The sequence below is a fragment of the Bos taurus genome, chromosome 5, assembly GCF_002263795.3.
Source record: "Bos taurus isolate L1 Dominette 01449 registration number 42190680 breed Hereford chromosome 5, ARS-UCD2.0, whole genome shotgun sequence".
Lineage (NCBI taxonomy): Eukaryota > Metazoa > Chordata > Mammalia > Artiodactyla > Bovidae > Bos > Bos taurus.
Genome location: NC_037332.1, coordinates 69,741,464 through 69,762,002, shown reverse-complemented (window position 1 = coordinate 69,762,002; position 20,539 = coordinate 69,741,464). Strand labels below are relative to the sequence as shown.

Genomic DNA, 20,539 nt, shown 5'->3' with positions numbered 1-20,539 from the left:
AATAAATTTCTCCACCCTTCAAATTTCTTCATAAGAGAAATAATGTGCTCCAGTTCACAGAGCAGTAAGAAGCTACAAGGCCTATTCCCACAATAAGCCACACTATTTAGGTCAAGAGTAAAATGATGAAAAGGGATGGAATGCTGGTGATATTATAATATTCAATACCTCTCACTGTTGGCATGAGGCCTTTCAGCCTGCCTAAGACAGGAGCACTAAAGAGCAAATTATATTTAAGAAAAAATGCTGACAGCTCATCAATTGATTTTCAATGAAAATGCTAAAAAAAAAAATTAATAAAGAAGTTAAGCTGCTGAAATACAGTTTCACCAATTAGCTTAATGTCAGAGAATTCTAATTAGGCGTCTTGAGATTGCTATTTAGTGTTTAAGCCTTCAGAGTGCCAAATTCTCCTTTTCACACAAACTGGTTGCAAAATTAAAGACATTAGGCAGCCTTAATTACATTATCAGAACAGCTGGGATTAGGCAATCTCTGAAGTCAAGACGGCATTCTTTTGTCACCGGGTGGAAATCCCTGGCTTTCCAGGGTGCCGGATTTTGGTGCCATTCCATATCTCACCCATACAAAGCAAGCTGCATTAGAAACAAAAAAATCTGCAGACAAAGAATAGAGTAATGCTCGGCAAATAATGAACACATTACCGAAAGAGAAAAGGTAGGTGCAAAGATTAAGCCTGAAACCGGTAGGTTTTGCTAACACCTCTATTGGCGGCCAGCCGGCCAGCCCTCTGGTGGCAGTGAGACTGAGGGAAGGCTCTGTGAACCTGCCTGGCCAGTGGATACAGCTCTGTTATCTAAAGCTGAAGCACATTCATACTCCCTCATCCCATGGGGTGTGAAATTAGCAGCTATTGTTTTTACACATTTTTGCCAACACAATGCCTTTTATGTTCTTACACTGTTTATAAAGCAATGTTTTCTTGCACATGGGAACCCTCTTTTTAATTCTAATTTTTTAAGCAACAGGGTAGTCTTTTCCTCTCCCCTCTCAACTCCATTCCTTAGTCCTCCAAACAACCAACATTTTTTTTAAAGGACTAGCTGAACATCAAGATTTCTTTTCCAATTATAAAGATCTGTAAAAATTTGGGATTGTTGGCGGCAGGGATACACACAATCAACCCCCTGAACTGTGGTCAATCTGAAGGTGGCCAAGAGCCCACCTGTTAGCCTTAGCCATTGACCAAACAACTTCCCAAGTATGCCAGGTGTTAATTTTTTTCTCAGAAAAAACTGATACAATTATAATTCCAGTTTTTTACATTTTAGACGTGGTAATTAATACCTGCTGTTATGATCCCAGCCACCATCACTCATCTGGAATACTGCCACAGTCTCCTAACCGGACTTTCTTGACAGGTTCATCTCCAAATAAGATCTTTTAAACTGAAATTGATGGTGTCACTTCCCTGATTATAACTCTCTTGTGATTCTCGACTGCAGGAGCAATTAAATCCAAACCCCTTCCCATGGCGTATGGTGCTAGTTCTCCAACGTCCTCTCTCACCACCCCCACACCTCACACTCCAGAAACACTGGTCCTCTTCCAATTCCTCCAATAAGGCCACTGCCTGAAGACATATGTTGCTCGTGCAGGTCTCTTAACAGAATGCAGTTCCAGAGATTGTGTGAGACTGGATTCTCCTCTCAAGTCTCAGCTGGAATGTCTGAGGGCTCAGCTTAAAATATGTATCACTTTTTCAAAGAGATATTTAATTAACTGACTGATTTAATCAAGAGATTGATTCTAAGATGACTGAGTTGTTGGAATGAGACCAGGATTCTAAAACAGCTGTTAAGGTTCAAGGATGTAAATGAAAACATGGTTGTGATGAATAAACAAATAAGAAATCTCAGTAGAGAAACAGAAGCTAAAAGTACCAGAATGAAATTTCTAGAACTGAAAACACAACATCTTAAGTAAAAAATTAATTGGATCAGTGTAGTAAGCATGTTACAGACAACATAAGAAAAATTAGGGAACTTGAAAATAGATCAATAGAAATTATCCAACCTGAAGAAGAGCGCTAAACTGGGGGAAAAAAAAAACTAACAGAGCCTCACTATCAAAGGGTCAAACAAGATAAATTGGAGTTAGAAGGACAACAGAGAATAATATAAAAAAGATATTTGAAGAAATAGGTTCCAAAAATGTCTCAAAGTTAGTTAGACATAAATTTACAGTCTGAAGAATTTAGTAAACTCTAAGTAGGACACTAACAGAGACCACCACATCAAGGCACTTCTTTTAAGCCCCAAGATAGAAAAGGGACCTTTGTCTGTCTTATTTTTCCTCTATACCCAGCTTGTATAACTATGCCTGGCACATGGTAGAAGTTTAATAGACATCTGTTAACTGAATAAATGATACTACTTAATATCATACATCACTTTCTACATTAAACACAATGAGAGTAAATAAACATCTCAAAAAAGATACAATATAGGTAACACTACTAACATATTTAAAGAGCTAAGAGTTTTCATAGTTCAAGAAATTCTTAAGTCTAAGAGATAGTAAGTCACGTATGAATGTTTATATTCCAATATACAAACCTATATTCCATTCAACTGTTTCTTCCTCCTATCTAAAATGAATAGTAAATTAACTTTTATTGAGGAAAATAAGATTTGACATAAAATAGTTAAATCACCTGTCCTGCCAACTCCAACCTCTTGTTACCATAATAATCTCTGTCATCAACTTTATTATCTCCTTGGGCCAGAATTACTCTTCTCACCATCACTGCAGTATAGATACATTTGGCTCGGAAATTGAATTCTTTAACCTGTAATTCAGAAATTAGAGAAAAATGTTTAAGACTCTACACATTAAAATTTAAGGTGCCTCAAGAAAATAACCAATGCTATAATATTTAACTAAGAAAAAAATGAATTGTTACGATTCTCCTTATTCAAAAAATTCAACCAGTCTATAAACTTTCTAAAAGCTGAGATGATGACTTTCCATCTTTGTACTCAGTACTTGTGGCAGTTTTTCTTCAAAGATGACCACCATCAACTCCTTCCCTCCCTATATGTTTCACGCCATTCCTTCATGAAGAGGTGGAGTTAATCACCATCTTTGGGTTGGCTTGTAAACTAGCAGCTTCCACTTCTTTCCTTTTAAGAGTCCTGAAGCACCAAATAAGAAGTCTAGGATACTCTGCTGGGGAGAAAAGGGCCACTTGGAAAGGCAGTGAGGAGTCAGAGATGTGACTGATGACACATCTTTGATGTTCAGCCCAGTCAAGCCTTTGGGTGACTCCACCCTCAGCTGCTATCTGTCTGCAACTTCATAAGACTCATGTCAAGAACCTCCTTCCTGGGACCTCCCTGGTGGTCCAGTGGTTAAGAATCCTCCTTCTAATGCAGGGGACACGGGTTCTGTCTCTGGTTGGAGAACTAAGATCCCACATGACATGATGCAGTTGAGCCTGTGAGCTCCAACGACTAGGCCCATGTGCTCTAGAGCTATGTGCCACAACTAAGACCTGATGCCGCTAAATAAGTATTAAAAAAAAAAGAACCTCCTTCCCCATCACTGAGCCCCTTCAGACCTGAGAATCCTGAGAGAGAGCAATGAACAGTTATCTCAAGCTACTAAGTTTTGGAAATATTTGCTGTGCAGCAATAAATAACAGGAATGGTACTAAAACACTGTCAGAACTCAGCAAGCATCTATGGAATAAATGAACAGATTGATAAGTAAATTGCTGCAAATGTTCTTTTCAATTTTCTCTTGTACAACTGAAATCTACATAAATGAATCTGGCCCAATCAGTAAGTTAAATCAAAACTGGCGAAATCATTGCACTGGTTTATTTGGAGAGACAAAAATCTTAGAGAAGTAGGTAAATTCTTTCTCTACATTCCAAACAATGAATACTGAGAGTAGTCTAAGTTTCTGTCAGTTCTAAGGAATATTTTATAGGCTTGTTTATAAAGAATTCATATTATAAAGTTTGTTTTACTTTCCTAATTCTCTGAATCAGATCAAGGGCACACACAGATTGCAGCAAAAGGGCAAAATCATAGACCCACATTATTTGGCTAACAAGGTGTTTCAAACTAAGAAAGCTGTATCTTCATGTGTTTAGGTGGTCACTGTTCACTTCTACTGTTCCCTCAGCTTTTCATTATTCATAATCAGCCCCTGAAGGTAGAATGTGCAATTCTTAAATTAGATCATTTGTGAATAATACACATGCTAAAAGTCAACATAAACCAGACTACCAGATAAGTATGACTAACAATTTTATAACTTAGAAAGAGTACATATGTATTAAGTGAGAGTAGGGGAAGAATGACTCTTGCCAATATGGCTGAACTCTGTTTAATAGTAAGTTAATAAAAATAAATATTAAGCATTGGTTCAAGAGTCAGAAGATGGGATTCTAGCTCTCTCTCTCTGACCACTAACCAGCTGGATGACAAGAAAAATCATCCAGCTTTTCTGGACCTGAGCATCTGCCTTCTAAGTGAAGGAGATTGGACAATGTGAGCTCAAGGTCTAAAAGATAAGCCCATCTAATATTTTAAGAAGTATCTATGGCAGTGATGGTAACATAACAGTGAGAATGTACATAATCCCACAGAAACATACACATAAAAAGAGTAAATTTTATTTTTTTGTATGTTTTACCACAATTTTTCAAAAAGTTACACATATAGGCAAGGCACTGTAAGCTTGTTTTTAACTTATTTAAAAATATCTAAAACACCACCTCTGACCTTCAGAGATGAAATCTAGCAGCATTGTTAATATATATTTGAATATCAAAGAAAAAACTAAAATTTTGGATTGAAAGAAGAATCAAGACAATAAACATGATCAGATGATGACATAATATAGCAACATTCTCTAAGTATAAATAAACTCTTGATAATGGAAGATTATTTCCTGGCAGGCCATCGGAGAGTCCTCTTTAGGCTTCTCTCTTTTCTTATGGAACTAGACTTTAATTAATGTAAACTTGTACTCAAACAGAAGTTCATGGATACCACAGTGATCAGTATTCACAATTGCAAAGGGTTTACTCACTGGTACGTGGGTCAGAATGGTAGAAGCCAGGAGCTCTCTTGCTTCTTCTATTTTGGTTTTCTTTGGGCCACCTCCCCACATCCTTTGCCTTCTGACTTTGTTCCCGATATATTTTAATGCCTATTAAAAAACAGAATATATTACAATAATGTTTGAATGACATCAGAAAGAATTTATTAAGTAGCTACCCATACATAACACTATAAGCAAAAAAGACAAGGACCTTTATAAAGAAAACTGAATTGGTCCTAGTTTAAAAAAAACAAAAATTTGTCATAAACCAAGGCAATGGCACCCCACTCCAGTACTCTTGCCTGGAGAGTCCCATGGATGGAGGAGACTGGTGGGCTGTAGTCCACGGGGTCCCTAGGAGTCGGACACGACTGAGCAACTTCACTTTCACTTTTCACTTTCATGCATTGGAGAAGGAAATGGCAACCCACTCCAGTGTTCTTGCCTAGAGAATCCCAGGGACGGGGGAGCCTGGTGGGCTGCCGTCTCTGGGGTCACACAGGGTCGGACACGACTGAAGCGACTTAGCAGTAGCAGCAGCAATGACAAAATAGTTCCCTTTTTATAATTAGTTTTTTTACTATAAAATTGATACAGGACAATTATAGAAGTTTAGAAAATACAAAGAAAATAAGTAGTTTGGCCATCAATCCTCCACCCAAAGAGAATCCTGTCGACAGTTAACACTTTGGGTGAGTATTCTTTTGGGGGAAGGGGGAGTACTTTCTCTCCTCAAAAAGGAATCACACCATGTATGACTTCTACCCTGAAATCTACAAAGCACTGCTGTGAGAAGACAAAAGCTAAATAAACTGAGGGTTATGCCATTTTCATTGACTAGAACATTTAATATAGTTAAAGATGGCTTGCTATTAAAATTCTCTCCAGATTGACCAAAAGATGTTTTATTGTTAATTAAACAATTAAAGATGATTTTTATTGTTAATTATACTCCTGACGGGTTTGTTAAAAAACATAAATTGATTGGACTTCAAAATTTCTATGGAAAAGCAGAAGACCTAGAATAGCTGAAAATAGTGTTGAAACAGTCAGAAGATTTACATGATTTCAACTATAAAGGAAGACAGTAAGCACACAAAAATTAGTCAACCTTATTAGTCATCTGGAAAATGCATGATTAAAATCACAATGAAATACCACCAAAACAAACTGGAACAGCTAAAGTTACAAAGACTAACAATACTGAATGCTGGTGAGGACGTGAAGCAACCAGAACTCTCAGGCATGGCTGGGGGTACTGCAAAATGGTACCGTCACATCTGGCAGTTCTGACTTGATAAAAGTTACATACACAACTGATTATTTTTTTAATTTTTTATTTTGGGTTGGGGTTTAGCCAATTAACACTGTTGTGATAGTTTTAGGTGAGGAGTAAACAGACTCAGGCATACATATACATGTAGCCATTCTCCCCCAAACTCCCCTCCCAATCAGACTGCCACGTAATATTAAGCAGAGTTCCACATATTATACAGTAGGACCTTGCTGGTTATCCATTTCAAATGGATATGTACATGTACATGTACATGTCAGTCCCAAACTCCCTAACTATCTCTTCCCCGATCCTTCTCCCCATCAGCAACTGTAAGTTTGTTCTCTGAGTCTGTGAGTCTTTGTTTTGTAAGTTCACGTGTATCATTCATTCCTTTTTAGATTCCACATAGAGGGATGCCATACGATATTTCTCCTTCTCTGTCTGACTTACTTCAGTCAGTATGACAATCTCTAGGTCCATCCATATTGCTGCAAATGGCATTATTTCGTTCTTTCTAATGGCTGAGTACTATTCCACACAACTGCATTTTGATCCAGCGATTCTATTCTTAGTTATTTATCCACGAGAAATGCCAAACTGTCTAGGCAGAGACTTAGACAGGAATGCTTACGGCAGTTTTATTCTTAACAGCCAAAGAGTGAAACAAACCAAATGTCCATCAACAGGAAAAGATAACAAACTGTGGTATATTCATACAATGGAACACTACTCCACAACTAAAAGGAATGAAGAACATGGATACACAACATAACGGGGAAACACTTGGATCAATCTAAGTCAATACGTTCAACAAAAGAAGCTGACAAAACAAGAAGTATACACTGCATAATTCCTTATCTAAAGTTCTAGAATAGGCAAAACTAATCTATGGTGAAAAAAATAGGAAAAGTGGGGAAAAACAGAGGTGAAAACTGATTAGAAGAGGCATGAGGGAATTTTCAGGGGTCATGGAAATATTCTGTATCTTATAAAAAGTATACAATTAAGACTTGTATATTATGTGTATATACACTTTACCTAAAAAGTGAAATGTTAAAAACTAATCATATGACTGATTTGTGTTGCTGCTCAGCAGGAACCAACACAACACTGTAAAGCAATTTTCCCCCCAAATTAAAATAAATTTAAAAAACTTAACCAAGTAATAGGTGAGGCAGAGACAGAGCTTTAGATGAAACAAGAATAGCAAAGTTTTTCTGTTTTTAATATTTATTTATTGAGCTCCACCAGGTCTTAGTTACAGTACACGGAATCTTCCATCTTTGTTGTGACATGCAGGATCAAGTTTCCTGAATAGGGATTAAACCCAGGTCTCCTGCACTGGGAGCATGGAGTCTTAGCCACTGGACCACCAGGGAAGTCCCTGGCAAAGTGTTTTTCATGTTGAAGCTGGGTGACAGGAACATGGGGGTTCATAATACAATTCTGTATACTTTTTATATTTTGAAATTTTTCCATAAAAAAAGTTTGAAAAGATCATGTGGTTCTTATTATTTTGTGAGAGGAATAAGTGCATTTTTTAATGCACTTATTTTAATACCAAAACACTGGTTTCCATTTAGTCATAAGAAAGGACTGGTATCCCTGATTCTTTATCCTGGAATTCCTGCTGCCAGTTTCCTGCCTGGGAAAATTTTTTTCCATGCTTCAAAACCTAGATCAGGTACCACTTCCTCTTTGAAGCCTTTCCTAACCCTACTTCTTTCTCTCTGCTCTTTAATTCCTTACATATACAGAACTGAGTACTTCCATTTGTGTTCGCATCACACTGTATTCTGTCTACTTACCTGTATGTCCTGCTTACTAGACATTTTGTCATTTTTTTTTTTTAATTCCTGACTAAAATAGTCCCTGAAACTGACTGGAACATCTCTGTTAAGACTGGAGATCAAATCTAGAATCTTCCTGATTTAAAAAAAAACAAGGCTATCAGAGGGTAAAACAAACTAAGACCTTTAAAACACAAGCTGCAGTAACAAAGCAAGAAGTAGTAACTGAGTAATTGATTGAAGCAAGTCAGCAGATGGTGGGGAACAAGGAATAGACAGGCGCTTCAGTTTTCCCTAAACTTAGCTGTCTTTATTAAATTTTGGTTTTTCAATTCCCTTGGGGAAGAGGCTAAAGATTCTTCACTTCCCTGAGGAAGAAACAGGAATACAGGGGCGCCTTCTGATGCAGCAGAAAGTCACTTTTCCCTAGAATAGCTGATAAAGTTGCCAGGGCTGCACAGTGTCAGGGCTGCGTTAAGAGCCCAGTCGGCTTTAAAAACAAGCCAAGATGCTACCCCTGGTGTATCCTCTCCTTCCAAAAAGGTAGTAACTGATTTCTTCTCCATTTTTCAGAGCCCCTGGCAATGATAATGTAAAACATCTGTGACAAATGTAGCAGCAAAAGGGCTTTATGAGCAGAATAAATAGAGGAGTCACTAAAAAGGGAGGCATTAAAACAAAACAAAACAAAACATATATTTTAAACAATCTACTGAAGTGCCATGTCAAAAGTTCTATTATGTAAGATAATACATTTTTATTTAGAATAACATAAAATATTGGTGTTGCCCTAACTGCTAAAGCTGAAACTCCAGTACTTTGGCCACCTCATGCAAAGAGTTGACTCATTGGAAAAGACTCTGATGCTGGGAGGGATTGGGGGCAGGAGAAGGGGACGACAGAGGATGAGATGGCTGGATGGCATCACTGACTCGATGGATGTGAGTCTGAGTGAACTCCGGGAGTTGGTGATGGACAGGGAGGCCTGGCGTGCTGCGATTCATGGGGTCGCAAAGAGTCGGACACAACTGAGCGATTGATCTCATCTGATCTGAACTCATATGTTCAAGTCATCAACCATTTTGGACTACCTGTGCCTCTGTAACCTTTTGTCAGTTGCAAATAATTAATATTTGCTTTAATCCAGCACACAGAGAACAAGCCATCTCAAACTTCTACTTCCTGTTTGTCTCATGTGAGTTACGTTTGTCTTTCCTAGCTAATCACATATTCTCATCTTTTAAAAGAACTTCTCCAGTTCACTTTAGTAACTTTTAGCTAGCCAATATTTTCTGTCAGTATCTATTTAAGAGGAATAAATGAATGATCTTCCAACCCACTGTTTAACTCCTGCTCAAACAGCTTAACAATGATAGAGTTATCTGACCAGCAATGATGATGCTTCCAATAATATGAATACTGGATCTCACTGAATTATTCTTCCAGACATTACACAGCTTTAAAGCATTGAGTGTATCTCCCTAAATGTAGCCAATTCCTAAGTATTTAACATTTTCTCTTCACATAATTACAATGTAATTTCAGTTTATAATGAAGATGCATGTTCACCAATAGTTCACTTTCAGTGAAGACCAAAAATAGAACAGGGCAAAGGCTAACAGAGTTTTGCCAGGAGAACGCACTGGTCATAGCAAACACCCTCTTCCCAACAACACAAGAGAAGACTCTACACATAGATATCACCAGACGGTCAACACTGAAATCAGACTGATTATATTCTTTGCAGCCAAAGATGCAGAAGCTCTATACAGTCAGCAAAAACAAGACTGGGAGCTGACTGTGACTCAGATCATGAAATGTTTATTGCCAAATTCAGACTTAAATTGAAGAAAGTAGGGAAAACCACTAGACTATTCAGGTATGACCTAAATCAAATCCCTTACAACTATACAATGGAAATGACAAATAGATTCAAGGGATTAGATCTGATAGAGTGCCTGAAAAACTATGGGTGGAGGTTCATGACACTGTACAGGAAACAGGGACCAAGACCATCCCCAAGAAAAAGAAATGCAAAAAGACAAAACAGTTCTCTGAGGAGGCCTTACAAACAGCTATGAAAAGAGAAGTAAACGGCAAAGGAGAAAAGGAAAGATATACCCATTTGAATGCAGAGTTCCCAGAATAGCAAAGAGAGATAAGAGAGCCTTCCTCAATACAAAGAAATAGAGAAATAGAGGAAAACAATAGAATGGGGAAGACTAGAGATCTCCTTAAGAAAATTAGAGATACCAAGGGAACTTTTCATGCAAAGATGGCACAATGATGGACAGAAATGGTATGGACCTAACAGAAACAGAAGATACAAGAAGAGGTGGCAAGAATACACAGAAGAACTATACAAAAAAGATCTTCATGACCCAGTGAAAAATCACCATGGTGTGCTCACTCACCTAGAGCCAGACATCGTGGAATGTGAAGTCAAGTGGACCTTAGGAAGCATTACTAGGAACAAAGCTAGTGGAGGTGATGGAATTACAGTTGAGCTACTTCAAATCCTAAAAGATGATACTGTGAAAGTGCTGCACTCAATATGCCAGCAAATTTGGAAAACTCAGCAGTGGCTCCAGGACTGGAAAAGGTCAGTTTTCATTTCAATCCCAAAGAAAGGCAATGCCAAAGAATGCTCAAACTACTGCACAATTGCACTCATCTCACATGCTAGCAAAGTAATGCTCCAAGTTCTCCAAGCCAGGCTTCAACAGTACGTGAACCGTGAACTTCTAGATGTTCAAGCTGGATTTATAAAAGGGAGAGGAACCAGAGATCAAATTGCCAACATTCACTGGATCATCGAAAAAGCAAGAGAGTTCCAGAAAACCATCTATTTCTGCTTTATTGACTATGCCAAAGCCTTTCACTGTGTGCATCACAATAAACTGTGGAAAATTCTGAAAGAGATGGGAATACTTGACCAACTGACTTGCTTCCTAAGAAATCTATGCAGGTCAAGAAGCAACAGTTAGAACTGAACATGGAACAACAGACTGGTTCCAAATAGGGAAAAGAGTACATCAAGGCTGTATATTGTCACCCTGCTTATTTAACTTATATGCAGAGTACATCATGAGAAACACTGGGCTGGAAGAAGCACAAGCTGGAATCAAGATTGCCAGGAGAAATATCAATAACCTCAGATATGCAGATGATAACACCCTTATGGCAGAAAGTGAAAAAGAACTAAAGAGCTTCTTGATGAAAGTCAAAGAGGAAAGTGAAAAAGTTGGCTTAAAATTCAACATTCAGAAAACTAAGATTATGGCATCTGGTCCCATCACTTCATGGCAAATAGATGGGGAAATAATGGAAACAGTGACAGACTTTATTTTGGGGGGCTCCAAAATCACTGCAGATGGTGACTGCAGCCATGAAATTAAAAGACACTTGCTCCTTGGAAGAAAAATTATGACAAACCTAGATAGCTTATTAAAAAGCAGAGACATTGCCAACCAAGGTACATCTAGTCAAAGCTATGGTTTTTCCAATAGTCACGTACAGATGTGAAAGTTGGACTATAAAGAAAGCTGAGCGCCAAAGAACTGATGCTTTTGAACTGTGGTGTTGGAGAAGACTCTTGAGAATCCATCGGACAGCAAGGAGATCCAACCAGTCCATCCTAAAGGAAATCGATCCTGAATATTCATTGGAAGGACTGATGCTGAAGCTGAAACTCCAATACTTTGGCCATGTGATGTGAGGAACTGACTCATCTGAGAAGACCCTGATGCTGGGAAAGATTGAAGGTGGGAGAAGGGGATGACAGAGGATGAGATGACTGGATGGCATCACTGACTCAATGGACACGAGTTTGAATAAACTCCAGAAATTGGTGATGGGACAGGGAGGCCTGGTGTGCTGTAGTCCATGGGGTCACAAAGAGTCAGATACGACTGAGTGACTGAACTGAACTGAAATCGAAACAACTTCTCCTGATGCTGCCTGCCTGATAACTAGAGTTGACTGGTTAATTAACTACAGAAAAAGAAGAAGGCAGTGGTAAGAATAATCCTTACTATTTTCTGCTTTGGAATTTATATGTATTTACATATGACAATCAATCTTCCTAAATGTTTGGTTCAGTCTATGAAAATGTCAAGACTCATTTCATTTTTCAGAACACATACTAACAGATATAAGGAAAATGCTATCTCTATAAACATCCTGGGTGACAAGAAAAAAGCAGCATGGAATTTATACCTTATGTAAGCAACCTAACAGAATAGACAATGTACACGTGGATAAATAAGAAATGCCCATTGTGCTTCTCTATAGTAGGGAAATCCTACCTACCAGCATGGCCATGAGGAAGGTCACTACTGATTTATGCTTAGCAAAGCACCTTACAAACATATAACTAAAAATCCTGAGTATGGCCATGACGGCTACCTGTCACATGGGAAGGGAAGTCTAATTATTTTGATTATGTTTAGGATATATAAAGGGGCTTCCAAAGTGGCTCATTTGTAAAGAATTCACCTGCCAAGAAGGAGATGTTGGTTCGATCCCTGGTTCAGGAAGATCCCCTGGAGAAGGAAATGGCAACCCACTCTAGGATTCTTGCCTGGGAAATCCCACTGACAGAGGAGCCTGGAGGCTACAGTTCATGGTGTTGTAGAGTCGGACAGGACTTAGTGACTAAACAACAATAAAGCATATATACAGTTCCCTGTCTTCATCTTTGGTCCTAAAATCCACAGGTTCCAGCTGGAAGTGCCTAAGACAGGTCAATGAAGGCTCTGCAGTGGCAAATGTGTTCTGAGCCTGGGTCTTTCTTGCTGGAAACATTGAAAATTCAGCAAAAGAGACAGAGACCACATACAACTGAATGCTGAAAGCAACTTGAGGCAGGGAATAAAAAAGAATATTAAAGAGAAAGACATTTAAAAAAAAAAGCTTTCTACACTAGAGGTGCTGTAGTTTAAAAAATTGTGTCACCAGGCAAATACAAAAAAAAAATACTTGCTATTTATTACATTAGAACAAAAGCTTCTTGGTCCCTCTGCTTCTAAACTGGACACCAAAGCCGATAATTTGTCTAGGCAGACTCCTCCAATCCCTCAAATAATGAGCCAAAGAAGCTCCTTGACCACTACTCCCATCTCCCCAACATCCACCCCAAATCTCTACCCCCAGAAAGTCACTGCATCTGATGCTTTAGCGACGAGCAGCATTAAATCTTCAATTAATTCCCTTTCATAGTGAAGGACAACGTGAAAAGACACACCTGCATCTGTGTGAAAATCTGAGCTTTCTGGCACTCTTCCAGACTGGGCCCAAACGCAGCCATCACGTGCTCCTCTGTTCCGATCATCTGCACAATTTCCTGGTCACTCTCAACACCCATGGCCTAGGAAGGGAAGAAAAGATAGAAAGAGTGTGGGCTTTGTGTTAACTCACTGACATTTGCTTATGCTAATTTGGCATTGTTTGTGAGTATTACTTCTAAGCAAAAGCTAGCTCTTTTCTCAGAAACGGTGCCATCTGGCATTGGCAGTCACAGCCCAAGCTGCAGAAGAACCTGAAACAGAAATTTTGATGAGGAAGAGGAAAAACAAACATTCTCAAGCACTTTCTGCATGTGTACTATCTTCTACAATTTACAAGTATCCAAGGAAGTGCGACGGTAGAATGGAGACCCTGGTCACAATTACAAAGGCAAACTGAAAAAAGAGAAAACAGAACAAAACAAAAGGCAAAGAGCAGCAAATCAGAAAATATGCCTGGCTGAAAATAAACAGAACCCTCAAAAAGTTTTGCCACAAGACAAAATTTTCTGAGAACTGTCAAATCATGCACCTTTAGGCTCAAAGAATTTTTCCTAGAGGATGTTTTACCTCACTATTCTAGAGATATCAAGCTCTACTTTATGTAGGTTTTTAATGAGATTTTTATAAAACCAAGAACACCCTTAGGTTTAAAAAACCCATTTATCTTTAAGTGTTTCAAGGTGGCAGCCAGCAACGCAAGTCTTTGTAGATTCCATATGGTCATCCTAAGGCTCACTCCTTCACACATTTGCCTGGCATTCTGCCACATCAAGAAATAGAGCATAATCTCACTAAACCTATCCTGGCAGAAAAGTACTCCACTTCTAAGAAGTTAGGGGAAAAGTTACATTTGTATTCAAATTCTTCCTTTACCTACGCAGAGAAAAGAGAACCAGGGGTACTCGTCTATTAAACTTGGACGATCTAGTTCTTAGCTCTTCTCCACACACGAGACAGGGAAAATCAAATTCTGAGTCTGATGCAGAACACGGAGAGCATCACGCTGGGCACAATGGAAGGGGCACCTCTTCAAAGTTGACAGAGAATGTCAACACGCCTGACAACCACTAATGCACATCACCTCCTCCACCTGCGTTTCTTCATTTCTGTCATGACAGGGCAAACCAGGTCCCTTCCAGCTCCACATTCCACCACTCTACATTTGAATTTTAATAGTCTGTATCATACAAATTCAATTTGGATATCTTAGGATCATATGTAAGCTTACTGAAAGTTTTGAAGCTTGCTAGGACAGTTGCAGTTGTTCAGTAGCTCAGCTGTAGTTCAGCCGACTCTTTGCGACCCCATGGACTGCAACACACCAAGCTTCCCTGTCCTTCACCATCTACCAGAGTTTGCTCAAACTCAGTCGTGATGCCATCCAACCATCTCATCCTCTGTCATCCCCTTCTCCTCCCACCTTCAATCTTTCCCAGCATCAGAGTCTTTTCCAATGAGTCAGCTCTTTGCATCAGGTGGCCGAAGTATTGAAGCTTCAGCTTCAGCATCAGTCCTTCCAATGAATATTCAGGACTGATTTCCTTTAGGATTGACTGGTTTGATCTCCTTGCAGTTCAACAGACTCTCAAGTGTCTTCTCCAGCACCACAATTTGAAAGCATCAATTCTTTGGTGCTCAGCCTTCTTTATGGTCCAACTCTCACATCCATACATGACTACTGGAAAAATCATAGCTTGGACCATACAGACCTTTGTCAGCAAAGTAATGTCTCTGCTTTTTAATATGCTGTCTAGGTTTGTCATAGTTTTTCTTCCAAGGAGCAAATGTCTTAATTTTGTGGCTGCAGTCACCATCCGCAGTGATTATGGAGCCCAAGAAAAGAAAATCTGTCACTGTTTCCACTTCTTCCCCATCTATTTGCCATGAAGTGATGGGACTGGATGCCATGATCTTAGTTTTTTGAATGCTGAGTTTTAAGCCAGCTTTTTTACTCTCCTCTTTCACTCTCATCAAGATGCACCTCTGCTTAGGTGTGGGCTAAACTTAATGACTCACTTCTATAGATAAAATGTAGGAACCACGGTATGACTCTGGAGTCTTGCTGGCTCCTCTGGGGACCAGTGGCCATGTCATGGAGATACTCCAGCTCCCATGGAAGGAAAGGCCAACAGTGAGGAACCAGGTCTCTTACCCTGAGGGTCAGCCACCTCCAGCTCCAATCCATTCTTCAGATGACTGAGGCCTTAGCTGACATGAATGAAAGGTTTTCACGGCTTCGACTCATGAAAGACCCTGAGCCAGGACTACTCAGTCTAGCAGGGCCCAAACCCCTGACCAACAGAGACTCGGTTGTGATTTGTTACTCAGCACAGATAACTAATAAACCAACTTTGGGAGTTAAATCCACTAAACTTAATATTTTAAGCATACAACTTGTTTTGAAAAATTTTTTTGTTTCGTGAACAAAATGAAGAAGTTTTCAGGATACAAATCTTTTTTTTATATGTTAATTTTCACGTCAGTTTTCATGTCTTTTTTATCTCTGATACAATGCATTTATTCAAATGGACACTAGACAGCAACTCTAAACACTACACAAATTCATTAAAACACAGTCTTCCTGGGACTTCCCTAGTGGTCCAGTGGTTAAGAATCCACCTTTCAATGCAGGGGACGAGGGTGTGGTCCCTGGTCAGGGAACTAAGATCCCACATGCAGTGGAGCTACTGAGGCTCCATGAACTAGAGAAGCCTGTGTGCCTCCATGAAGACCTAGCGCAGTCAAAAAAAGAGAAACACACAAACGTTTAGTCTTTCATGTATTAAAGAAGAGCAATCCTAAAAAATTATCAGCTCTAATTTAAAAAAAAGAACAACCCTAGATTATCCTTTAACCAAACACAGAGCTGCATTTACTCTGATGGTGATGGCATCTATCTAGTACCATCTATCCCTTGTGGTCTGCCAAGGAGCCACTCAGAAATAACAGACGACAGTTCTTCTCTGTGAAAAGCCAGTTAGAATGTAAGTTAATTTTTACCTGTCAATCTCTCAAAATAATGGGTTTCAATGGAACCAACATATTTTTACAAAAACAACACTAAGGCAATAGTTTGCAGTCATCTTTCTCTAAAATCTCAAACATAAAACTTTGTAACTAAGGAGTCTCACTTCTCAGGGAAAGCCCCAACACTAAAGAAAACAAACAAACAAAAAAAACCACTAAAGGAGATAAGATCTGTGTAGAACAGGTGCCAAACCAAGGAGGCAAAACGATACAGCAGGAAAAGACCTCGCTGAAACAAACAGAATCCTAGAGCTGAAACGGCAGATGCATTCTGGGTCAGCCCCCTTTCGTTCGGCAAGACAACACCTAAACCACATGAAGGTCCGTATGTCACCTTAATACTTTTTAGCTCAGTAATCTCCAAGCAAAAAAGACAGTGTTCTTGATTGTCTCTTTTGGTGTTTAATAGTAACGAAAGAGTCTTCCCTTGAAGCTGCCACTTCAAGTTGCCCTGATGCTGATCTAAGGAGCAAGTCTTTAATTGCACAAAACTCTCGAGCGGCCTAACATGAATCTAAACAGACTGCTTAGGCCTTCCAAATATTTTTCCGCTATGAAACAAAGATATGCCAGAGATACGTCACACAGTAAATGACACCCTATATGCAGAAGAATGATCTGTGCCAAAGCTTAGCTCTAAAAGCCCTAAATTCTTCCTATATCAGATCACTGAAACACGGGGTGATAACTCAGTCAGGTCGTCATCAATAACGCTCCAGCTCCAAAGACGGAAGTGACTTTATGACTATTTAGCCTTCAGAAGTCACAGCTACAAATAAATGACATACTGCTATGGAAACGACAGCAAAATGCCCAACCATTTTGCTCTACAGACATAATTTAGACATCTGAAAACCAGCTTTATATGGAACTCTGTACTCCAGATATCTGAAATCATTTCACCTAACGAATAAGTCAAAAGTGAAGGCTATTTAATAACCGCATGAAAAAATAGCAGAGATAATACATTCCCACGGAAGGTCACCCAGTCTGGCAATCAGCAAAAAGAACAAAAATAAGGGGACGTGCTCTTTAAAAAGTGGCAGGAAGTCTTCTCCTTGGATATCCACTCAGTGTGACTAAAAGTGTGATTTTTAGAGACAGAAAGAAGAATACTAATAAGCAAAAGAGAATGATACACAAGCTAATGGTGATACGTTGCAACATATTATGTGAAGAAGGGAAAAGGGTTAAGTTCTTAAAATATCTAACATTCAGAAGCCAGAGATTTTTCTTTAGACAGAAGTCAACCTATCATTACCAGAAGCAGTCCATGCAGATAACAAAAGAACTGCATTCACTCACTTGAACTCTAATTTTTCTTCTCTTTAAAGACCAAAAATTTCAAAATTATGCAATGCCCAGCCCCCTTGATATCTGTCCTCTTTTTCCATAAAAATCTTTAGGCTGCAGATGCCATCACAGCACAATTGCTGAATACTGAGGGGTACAAAAAATAAAAGTGGGGAAGATTCATGGGCAGGAGAACCTTTGTTGTAATTCAAGTCCATAAATAAGGCTGATCTAGGTCTTAAAAGCTTTATCCGTCATATTCAGACTCAGCATGGAGTCTGGAAACCCTGCTGCTTCTGTCACTTTTAGCCAATTGTTGGCTACAATCAACAACCATCAAGTCCTAATGACTGTCAAGGTCTGTGTTAGGGCCACACAACACAAAAAGAGAAATGATGTGATTTCTCTGGTAGCCTACTTTATTTTCCCGGGCTTCTGACGTTAAATGTGTAAAGAAGACTCACTAAAAAGAAATAGCATTGTCTTTCTATGCAGTCTACTTTGCAAAAAATATATTATCTCATTTGCTCTTCAAAGAAACTTCCCCCGCCCCCCTACTTAGGTAAAATGCTCACTTTAGATGAGTTATCCAAGACTCAGGAAGACTGGGAAATCTATCCAAGGCCACACAGACTAGTAAGTGAAGAGACTGGAAATCAACCTGGATCTGCCTGATGGTAAGACATCCAATATTCATTCTATGCTGCCTCCCAAATGGGAAGGTCTTAACTGTGGTTAATAAGCAAGTTCATTAAAGCAACTCTATAGTGAGAGACCCAAAAAAAGTGACTATGTGTGACCAATGTATTCATTTGACCTAAAAATTTTCAAATATTTATTTTAGTTAGTATACACAGCTGATTAAAATGTAATGAATACATTTAGGGGGAAAATTAAACAACGTGTAAGTGTTTAAAAAAATATATAATCCCATTCCCAGGAATTAAGTCTTACAAAATAATCAGCAATACACACCAACATGTATATATAAAGATGCCCAGCACTGTGCATAAGAGTGAAAATTTAGGGAAAAAAGACACCTACATGTCCCACTATAGGAATTTGCTTAAATAGATATTATATACATGAATTCCATAGAATACCTAGTAAAAATAATGATGTGGATTTTATTTATAGATGAGGAAAGTTACTCAAAATTCATTGCTAACTGAAAAAAGTAAAATAAAATCAATGTGTATATTTCAAAAGCAAAGGAAAAAAGGTCTTAAAAAACTTTATCCAACGTTGTTACACTTTTTAGTGACTTTCTCAATTCAATGTAAGGACTATTTTACAATCAGAAACGGAGAAGCTGGAAATCTCAACTACTGGCTGCATAAAAATGCACATTATTAAGTTACAGCCCCATTCTAGAAAGGATTTAAGTCAGCTATGAATATGTATACATTTACAACATAATATTAAATTTGACAGAATAAACTGTCTTATCAAACTTTTGTCACCTGCTGCTGCTAAGTCGCTTCAGTCGTGTCCGACTCTGTGCAACCCCACAGACAGCAGCCCACCAGGGTCCGCCATCCCTGGGATCCTCCAGGCAAGAACACTGGAGTGGGTTGCCATTTCCTTCTCCAATACATGCAAGTGAAAAGTGAAAGTGAAGTCGCCTAGTATTTAGAAGTGTTCTGGTTTTAATGCATGCATGTGTCTAATGATCCATTTTCCATATGAGTGACATAACAGTATCTGCATTATAATTAATTTATAATTTCTGGTCTAGGGAAAGCAGTCCTACACATCTTTATAAAGCTCTGAAATTGTCCATAAAAGTCCTTCTCATGCATGGTAACATACTGCCCTCTGCTGGAGATGTAATTTCACATAGGTAAAATTTATCCACTAAACCTCACTCTGTACACAAGATACTGCGTTGGGCAATGTGGGATTCCCTTCAAGTAAAGACAGAATTACTTTGTCTTTTACAAAAATTATAATTACAAATAACATAAACTTCAGAGAAAGGCAATAAGAAGTAAATTTAAAAATTCACAGCGGACATGAGTTTGAGCAAGCTCCAGGAGATGGTGCCGGACAGGGAAGCCTGCCGTGCTGCATCCATAGGGTTGCAGAGTTGGACACAATTGAGTGACTGAACAGTAAATACCACTTAAACATTATTTCTACAGGAAAATGTCTTTTGGGTTCTAAGTCAACAATTCACAAAGAAGATTTTAAAAATCAGATTTAGCTTAAAGATTCATTATCTATGAAAAAATTCACAGGGATCCCAAAGTCCATAAAAAAGAACAAAAGACTCAGATCATCCTCTGTGACCTAGAAAATTACACTTCTAGAAACTTAGCCTGCAGATATCCTTGCCCTGTATAAAATATTACAGCAGCTTTGAAATAGCAAGAGCTGTGTGTCCACTGATGAGACAATAGTTAAATAAATTACAGTACACCTATAAATGGAACCATTAAAAAAAAAAACAGTAACTGTATATGAACTAATAAAACTCTATCTTCAAGATGTAAGTTACAAAAAAGAAAACAAGCTAAGTGCAAAATAGGGTGCAGTTTATGTAAGTGCAAGTGAAAGAAAGTGAAATCGCTCACTCGTGTCCAACTCTTTGTAACCCCGTGGAACTGTAGCCTGCCAGGCTCCTCTGTCCATGGGATTTTCCAGGCAAGAGTACTGGAGTGGGTTGCCATTGCCTTCTCCAATGTAAGTGAAAAACAAAACATAAAAGAAACCTACAACATACTCAGGTGCTGTACACGCACAGACTAGCTCTAGAGGGACGCACCAGAAACCAGTGTTGCTGG

At 38.7% G+C, this 20,539-nt stretch overlaps 1 protein-coding gene across 2 annotated transcripts in view; it reads right to left on the bottom strand.

Annotated features, from left to right (window-relative positions):
- The window catches only part of POLR3B (RNA polymerase III subunit B), a 123,729-nt gene that overhangs the window by 83,715 nt on the left and 19,475 nt on the right, over positions 1-20,539 (bottom strand). For both annotated transcript variants that reach the window (NM_001192789.1, XM_059886660.1), the window contains 3 exons: positions 13,391-13,513; positions 5,068-5,187; positions 2,678-2,812 (listed from right to left, as the gene is read on the bottom strand). In NM_001192789.1, coding sequence (NP_001179718.1) covers positions 2,678-2,812; positions 5,068-5,187; positions 13,391-13,513 — 378 coding nt within the window. The remainder of the gene's footprint in view (positions 1-2,677; positions 2,813-5,067; positions 5,188-13,390; positions 13,514-20,539) is intronic.